This window comes from Salminus brasiliensis, chromosome 24 (assembly GCF_030463535.1).
Source record: "Salminus brasiliensis chromosome 24, fSalBra1.hap2, whole genome shotgun sequence".
Taxonomy (NCBI): domain Eukaryota; kingdom Metazoa; phylum Chordata; class Actinopteri; order Characiformes; family Bryconidae; genus Salminus; species Salminus brasiliensis.
This window is the reverse complement of record NC_132901.1, coordinates 5,816,910-5,826,173: the sequence shown is the minus strand read 5'-3', so window position 1 is coordinate 5,826,173 and position 9,264 is coordinate 5,816,910. Positions and strand designations below refer to the sequence as shown.

Below are 9,264 nucleotides of genomic sequence, written 5' to 3'. Positions count from 1 at the left end.
CAACTTCAGAAATCTGATGATGTTCCTACAAAACAAGGCACGAGACTGGAGAAATGTCGCGCTCCACAGTGAGTGAATAGAAAACGTAAAGCGATCTGAACCGACTGATTCGATTTCAAGTCGGCTCCGTCCACTGATTTCATGCCAAAAAAAAGTTCAGATATTATCATCATCATCATTACTATCATCCTGCACGCAAGGGATTTCCCCGTCCTCGCTCATTGATCCTCCAGCGTCGCGTCAGAAGAGTGCTCGACCTCAAGACCTGAGCATGTGCCGGTTTAGCTGAATCCTCGCACGAGCTCTACTCTAAGCGGAATGACTCGACACCTCTTCGCCGCGTGCCTGCTGCTCCTTGCCGTCTCGCGCTGCTGCTGGTGCCGTGGCGGCTCTTCCTCTTTACCATCATCCTCCTCCTCATCTCCCCCCTACGTCCACCCGTTTACTGACTGCGCACAGAGCAGAGGGAGGGCCGGTCACTACCGGGGCTCCATCGACGTGACCGAGTCCGGCGCGAGATGCATGAACTGGACCGAAGTCGCTGGCGTGTCCTTGCGCTACCCTGGGAAAGGGCTCGGAGAGCACAACTTCTGCAGAAACCCGGACGGAAGAATACGACCGTGGTGCTTCTTCAGAAACGGACGGGGACGTATTGACTGGGGATACTGCGACTGCAAACAAGGTAAATGAAACCCTCAGCCATGGAGTAGCTCACAAAGAAAGAATTTAAACCTGCATAACACGTATAGGTGAGACAGAAACACTATTGAATCATATCTGTTGGCCTGTCATGAGTTTGGCTTAAAGGGAATTAAAACTATGTATGTCTATATGTCAAAAGTCGAGAGTTAAACAATGCCATTCTAAGTATTAAACCTTGTGTTGTCTAAAATACAAAAAATAACCCGCCACCATGTTTAACAGCAGAGAAAATACCCTAAATTATATTTTTTTCTGCTTGACTTTTCCAAGAGTGAGCCCAACATTATAAGAAGTTAAACCTTTGCTCATACTTCCATGAAACATAGACTGTAATTTTTGAACTCTAGAACAAGTGGGATATACAAAATATCACAACTACACAGTTTCCTAACATTCATCAAACATGATTTCTTTATAGTGGTGGTGATGTTTAAAACACAAGTATATCAATTTTATTTACTATCTTAAACAACACATGCAAGTTAGGAACTATTTTGGCTTTCAAAATATGTTTAAAAAAAGATTTGCTGTTAAAACCATCTAATGCATCCTGCAGTGTAACAACGTTTGGTTGGTTATCTTTAATACACTTGTGTGTTGAAGTGTGGCAGTAAGCACTTCAGTCTTGTTCCTTTCATAACCACTGTAAACAATTCTGACTCGGTAAGTTTACTTAGAATGGAACATTGACCACAAACCACACTGAATAATTTTAACAATTTATGAAATTGACTTCTTCTTTAAATACCCCTCATGGGATTTTTCAGTTAACCTAAATTCAAAGAGATAAATAGATCAGATACCTTCCTAATACACAGTCCTCATGTTAGCCCTAAAGGAGTGCTGGATTTAGGATTAAAAACCGGATTTAGGCTGTCACCAATCTCATCTCTGTGAATTAGGATGACCATTTGTCCTCTTTTTCTAAGACATGTCCTCTTTTTGGGACCCAAAATTGTGGCATTTAAAAGTCTAAAATGTCTGAAATTTGGCATTTATTTCATTCTGACATTTGCTTTGTATAGTCTGTTTTGTGCCAACCTCCTGTCCCTGTGCCAATTTGTTTGAAAAACAAAATATAGTCACCCAGTGTACACAACAAATTTGCCAGTGTTGACACTGTGAGTGCCCAAAACATCTCAGTCCCGCTCAGAACATCCAGATCTTCATTTGTTTTCTGAATTAATGTGGTTTAGAACACAGAAAGACTTACTTTAGTTTATAAACACAAACATACATTTCTGCACATAATTAAATGGTGTTGTAGAGTTAGCTTAATGTTTTAGCTTACGTCTTTAAATAAGATATGTTCATGCCAATTTACTAAATTACTTTTAAATAAACTTGTTCATGTAGCTTTTTAATAGTTTTTAAAGCAAATAAATTAAGATATTAGCATGCGTTTAACAAGATTAGATTGGTGACAGTCTTAGTCCAGTGTTTAAGCTGCTTTAGCCTGCCATGTCCCATTGTAAACTAAAGAAGCACACATCAAATATCAAACTTATCCTGACTGTCAACTGCATCAGAGGTAAGCAATAAATCATGGTCATTAGATTTCTCACAGAACTGTTCCTTTAAATGATCCAGTTTGCTGAAAAATATTGAGCAATCTGGCTTAATAGTGTCAGGTGAACATTACCCACTTTTGGTGTTCCCTGGTTTGCAAACAAAATTGCATTTTAATGTGGAGTTTTGTTGGTCACACATTCTTTGAGGACACTGGGAGTGGAGCCTGGTAGGACTGAGAAGGCATGCAGGACGAGTTCAGACAGGCTGACCCAGAAAAATATGCTGCTGTACTTTCCAAGCAGCACTGCGTGTTTGGTTACAAAAGCCAGTGAATTTAATTCTAATATTAGTATTAGTATTAATGTAGTATTAGATAGCAATTTAATGTTTTACTTCCAAATTGAAAAGTATTTCAAATTCATTTGTTTTTGAGCTGTAGAATAGTGTGGTCAGTCAGATTTAATTAATATTAATGTTCAATTAACTGAACTTCAACTATCAAATACTTTTATCTTCAAAAATTCTATATCAAATATTATCTTGCATAGTTTTAAAACATAAATTATATTGATTTTTGAGTGGTTCTCCAGTCTAAAGAGACATAACCTAAGGCTATGTTCACACAGCAAGTAAAGTGGTCCAAATCTGATTTTCTCGCCAAATTTAGGCTGTTCAGACAATCTTTGTAATGAGACTGTCTGAACACACTCTGGACATGCATGCAAACAAGAGCAATACTCATATGTAGTTTCGGCTTTTCACTGAGAATGCATTCAAGTCATGAATTCTAATCTGGCTGGTTAGACTAATTTGCATTGACACATATCGGCTATGTATTGGATTTTAATATCACATATGAAAGTGAAAAGATTGGATTTGGGCCACTTGTACTTGCTGTGTGAATGTAGCATTCAGCATGTTTTTTCATTAGGCTGAGTAAATGACTGTTGGAAAACAGAAGCACACAATGTATGGTTTCATAAAAAGGATAAAAAAAGTGCTAGTGTTTCACAGTAAAAAAAAAACCAAAAAAAAACAATCTGCATCAGTTCACAGAATCAGTCAAATTCTTCAGTTCTTCAGTCAAACCACTCAAGTTCTTCAACAGATTTCTCAGTTTGCAGAGGTTTTTTCATTTAAATATCTTTATTAATGACAATACAACAACTTTTTGTAGTCATTTTGTAGGCTATATGTCTTATATAATAAAGAGGCTATATGGATATATATCCTCAATAAAGAGAACAAATATATCAATCATTTGTCTGATGCATTCTCACATGTGAAGTGTAGACGTGTCTGAATATGACACTGATAATAGTGTAAAAGTAGCTTTTTTTTTTACTTTTTATTAAGTTCTGTCACTTAATTTATCAAGTTAAAAGACCATTTTAGCTACTTGAACAGCATCTGGAATTTTTTTTTTACTGGAGAAAAAAAGGAAAATAATCCACAGCATATTTGGTAGCCCCGAAAACTGTGGGTCAAGTATGAGTTAGAAACTTGTGTATGATGTAGTTTATGTTCAGATAAATCATTTGCAGTGATTTTTATAGACAGTTATTGCTACTTAGTTGCAGTCATTCACTCAGTTAGGAGTGATAAATAATCTATTTTGAAATGATAGTTTCCTTATTACATAGAATATATAAAAAGCTTCTAAACATATACACTGCTCAAAAAAATAAAGGGTACACTCAAATAACAAATCCTAGATCTGAATAAATGAAATTTTCTCATTGAATACTTTGTTCTGTACAAAGTTGAATGTGCTGACAACAAAATCACACAAAAATCATCAATGGAAATCCAATGTATTAACCAATGGATGCCTGGATTTGGAGTCACACACAAAATTAAAGTGTAAAAACACAGTACAGGCTGAACCAACTTTGATGTAATGTCCTTAAAACAAGTAAAAATGAGGCTCAGTATTGTGTGTGGCCTCCACGTGCCTGTATGACCTCCCTACAACGCCTGGGCATGCTCCTGATGAGGTGGCGGATGGTCTCCTGAGGGATCTCCTCCTAGACCTGGACTAAAGCATCCGCCAACTCCTGGACAGTCTGTGGTGCAACGTGACGTTGGTGGATGGAGCGAGACATGATGTCCCAGATGTGCTCAATCATATTCAGGTCTGGGGAACAGGCGGGCCAGTCCATATCTTGGTCCAACCGCACCAGCATATGGTCTCACAAGGGGTCTGAGAATCTCATCTCGGTACCTAATGGCAGTCAGGCTACCTCTGTCGAGCACATGGAGGGCTGTGCGGCCCTCCAAAGAAATGCCACCCCACACCATTACTGACCCACTGCCAAACCGGTCATGCTGAAGGATGTTGCAGGCAGCAGACGGCTCTCCACGGCGTCTCCAGACTCTGTCACGTCTGTCACATGTGCTCAGTGTGAACCTGCTTTCATCTGTGAAGAGCACAGGGCGCCAGTGGTGAATTTGCCAATCCTGGTGTTCTCTGGAAAATGGCAAGCGTCCTGCATGGTGTTGGGCTGTGAGCACAACCCCCATCTGTGGACGTCGGGCCCTCATACCATCCTCATGGAGTCGGTTTCTAACCGTTTGTGCAGACACATGCACATTTGTGGCTTGCTGGAGGTCATTTTGCAGGGCTCTGGCAGTGCTCCTCCTGTTCCTCCTTGCACAAAGGCGGAGGAGGCGGTCCTGCTGCTGGGTTGTTGCCCTCCTACGGCCTTCTCCACGTCTCTTGGTGTACTGGCCTGTCTCCTGGTAGCGCCTCCAGCCTCTGGACACTACGCTGACAGACACAGCAAACCTTCTTGCCACAGCTCGCATTGATGTGCCATCCTGGATGAGCTGCACTACCTGAGCCTTTTGTGTGGGTTGTAGAGTCTGTCTCATGCTACCACAAGTGTGAAAGCACCACCAACATTCAAAAGTGATCAAAACATCAGCCAGAAAGCATAGGTACTGAGAAGTGATCTGTGGTCCCCACCTGCAGAACCACTCCTTTATTGAGTGTGTCTTGATAATTGCCAATAATTTCCACCTGTTGTTTATTCCATTTGCACAACAGCATATGAAATTGATTGTCAATCAGTGTTGCTTCCTAAGTGGACAGTTTGATTTCACAGAAGTTTGATTTACTTGAAGTTATATTGTGTTGTTTAAGTGTTCCCTTTATTTTTTTGAGCAGTGTATATACATTTACATCTAAACATTGGATAAACACTAAACATAATATATGTTATATGTAGAATATATGTATATAGAATATATATGTTTATATTCTACAATATATATGTAGAATATAAACATAATATAAATAGGCTTATGAGGTTTTCAGTTGTAGGTGAGTTTCTGGCCAAGATTCCAAACAGATTTTCTACTGCAGATAAGTGCACACTAAGGGCTGGTGTGTGTCACCAGCAAGAGAGAAAGAAAATTTGTGATTTATAGTTTTAGTGAATGCAACAGCCGGGCCACACATGTATACTGGCAGAGAGTGCATGCACATACATAAACACATACACATACACACAACTGTGTGCCCATGCAGGTAGTTTAACTTTTTATTAGTTTAGATTTTGAAATGTCTATATATTTTTTTGTTCAATTATAAGATTGTTGTGAATAATTAAAATGTTTTTTTTTGTAAGAACCTGTAAATGTATTTCTAATAATTTGTATTTTTCAAGTGATAAAACTTTTACATCTACTCCAGTATGTTTGAGGCAGGTCATCTTCTTTTATGGTTTTAGCAAATTGTAGCCATTCACTTTAGTTACTAGTTTATTATTTGAATTTAATTACATTTTGTACTGTCAGTTTAACACCTGGAACTGCTTTGCTGTTGCCCACACCGCTCACCTCTCACTGTTTTAGATAAGATTTAGATTAGAGGCATCTCAAGAGAAGAAAAGTTCACAAGTTCCTTTACAGCTGGACATGTTTTATAAATTGTATAAATACTTACAGTCATATGAAAAAATGAGAGCACCCCATGAAACCCTTTGTCTTTTTTAACATATTTAAATATTTGGACATTATTGAGAGATAGGAGGTAATATAACTAAACATAAACAGAAGAAATCTAAAATGGAAAGATGGAGGAACAGTTGGAACACCCCCACATATGTTACTACTTTATATGTGTAAAATTAGAATCAGGTGCAGCACATCAGCTGTAGATGATTAGAACACGGCTAGAGAGAATTTAGAGGAGCCTTATTTAAACCTCAGACATTTAGTTTGGTTTGCTCTGCATTGCTGAAAAGAGTGGTATTACTATCTAGTTCTTTGCGTTCTTCAGAAAGATGGTTGTATAGGCATATCTGGAGTGTGGAAATGAATTTTAAGATCTCCAAACACTTAGAAATCAGCTGTTTTACTGTCTGCAAAATATTTTACAAGTGAAGGACATTTCAAACAGCTGCCAACATGGCCAGGTCAGGCCGTCCTAGCAAGTTCCAAGAGCAGACCACAAGAAGAGTAAAGAAGTCTCCAAGAATCCTAAAATGTCATCACAGGACCTATGGGTAGATATTACCACAGTTGATATAAAAGTGCAACATCTGCTATCAGAAAGAGACTAGATTATAGTTAGATTTTAATGGGATGTGTACAAGGAGGAAACCCTTAAGCTTAAGATTCATCTGTCTAAAGACCTAGTCTTTGTCTAGGTGGCCCAGACGCCTTCTTAATTTGAAAGTCACACTCTAAGAATCTCCAGCAAAAACAGAAACAAATTCAGTTATTTCTCACGTTTAGCTCATTGGACTACAAAATATTTTACTTCAACATTTACATAAGTAGGGGAGATGTTTTATTATTGTTTGAATTTGAGAAAGTGTACTTGCTCTGTGTATTTGTGTTACGATAGACAGATATATAGATAGATAGATAGATAGATCACTTAATTTATCCCACGGGGAAAGTCAGTGTTTACAGCAGCAAAATCAAACAAGAGAGCAGCATAATAAAGGCACTTAAAATAAAAGGAAACAGTAAACCTGACTATAAATACAGCTTTATTAATAAATACAGCTATAATATACATAATGTAACCCAATTATAGAAATAATTGGGTTATATTGTATATATTATATATTATTATATATTATATGTTATATATATTATATATTATTAATATATTATATTAATATATATTTTTTCCTGTTTATGCCACGTTTCTGTCATTTTGTAACATGGAAACTAACGGATATAGTTAGAGCTGATGATATAGAGTATCAGTTGGTGGATAATTTATTCAATTCAGTCCAGTCTGTCACAAAGCTATCTTACAGGTCTTGTCACACCAGATATCTCATCTCACCTCCACCCCATACAAACACACTCTGCACCCTGCACTTCCACTTACTGGAAATGTGACCTCTGCTCAGTTACACAGTACCCACCAAAGACATCTCCCTACTTACACTACATGTGAATTTACAAATGATCTAATAATATATTTTACAGATGTATATGTTAACTCTCTGGAGTCTATGAACGTGCTGCAGCATCAAATGCAATGTTTCTCTTTGTTTTTATTAATATCTTTGCGAAAACACAGCACAGGCAAACGTTTCAAACATTTCCTGACTCTGTAGAGCCCACACTTTCAGTTGCATTGCCAGTTCGTATGTGACTGACATGTGGAGTTACAAGGCTGTGAACACAAGTTGAGATACTCTTTCACCTTGTCTAACTGATGGAACTGTGTGTCCGTCGTCTGCTTCTCAACTGTAATTGGTAGTTTGTTTTGTCTGAAACTAAGCAATAGTCACTCAGAAACTTGTCTTTTTTGTGATTTGTGTATCTGCCATCTGCCTCTCATCTGTAATTTTTGGATGCGTCCGTCTATATTTTGTGTGAAACTGACCAATGGATACTCGTCCACATGAATAAAGGTATGTAAAGAATTTTTAAAATTGGACTTCAGTTTTTCAGGTTTAGAGCCATATTAGCTCCTCACACTAGGTCACGTGGGGTCTTATTATAGCTAGAGCTGATTGTTCAGAACAAAAAGTAGAATTTAAGAACATATGTCCTTAGTCTCCAGTAGGTTAAACATACATTCTACAACAGTGCAATAATGCATGTATAGTGTACGTTAATGTGTATATATTCTGTATTTTTTTTTGTATATATTTGTGTTTTTACTATCATGAATGAAAATGCTCCCAACTTTACACTTGTCGTAGTGTGACTATAAACTAGATTTAGTATTGAAATAGTGTATTTAAATGATGGTAACTCAAGACTTTTAAATGTTATCTAAATTAAATTCATTTCTAGGAGATTGTAGGTGTAATTATCTAGTTTGCTTTTGTTAATAAGTAAAGTCACGTCTCTCGTAGTGGGGGATACATCTCTGTGCCATGGCAGTGAGATAACAACCAAAAACACACACATACACACTCACCATATATTTACTTTTATCTGCCATATGCTTCATGAAGGTTCTGCAAAATATCACACACATTTTATGTATATGTTTGAATATGTATTATTATGCTATTGAGAACCAAATGTCTAGACAACACACGGACACTGATGCTTTACATGCAGGTTTAATGTTGATGTGGTTATATGCCTTGTCAGTTTACTATATCCAGCAGTAATACATAGTAATACATAGTATTGTGTGTGTGTATTTGTTGGAAAGAAGGCCTGCATAGGACAGTACTATAATACTAACTCTACATGCTTGTGTGTATTTGCAGGCTCAGTGCGGCTACAAGGTGGTAGGTCTAAGCTAGATGGAACAGTTGAGGTGTATTTAAACGGAGTCTGGGGGACGATCTGTAGCAACGACTGGGATGACAAAGATGCCACAGTGGTGTGTCGACAGCTTGGACAAAGGTAAGCACACAGACACACTTCCGCTTAGGATAAAAGTAAGTAGTTGATTAACAAAGTCATGTTGTGTGTGTGTGAAGTTATTTCTTTAGTTCTGTCAAGTTGCTATTCAGTTCACCTAATATACTTGCCTATGTGGTTTATAACATCGTTTTAACATTAAAAGCTTTAAGCTTTAAAATAACAAAAGAATACAAAAAAAGTGTGCAAAAA

The 9,264-nt window shown here is 37.6% G+C and overlaps 1 protein-coding gene across 1 annotated transcript in view; it reads left to right on the top strand.

Annotated features, from left to right (window-relative positions):
• The first annotated feature begins 89 nt into the window (after window positions 1-89).
• Window positions 90-9,264, top strand: part of prss12 (serine protease 12) — a 43,519-nt gene continuing 34,344 nt past the window's right edge. The window contains exons 1-2 of the mRNA XM_072670421.1: window positions 90-682; window positions 8,916-9,054. Of these exons, the coding sequence (XP_072526522.1) occupies window positions 319-682; window positions 8,916-9,054 (503 nt within the window). The 5' untranslated portion in view covers window positions 90-318. The remainder of the gene's footprint in view (window positions 683-8,915; window positions 9,055-9,264) is intronic.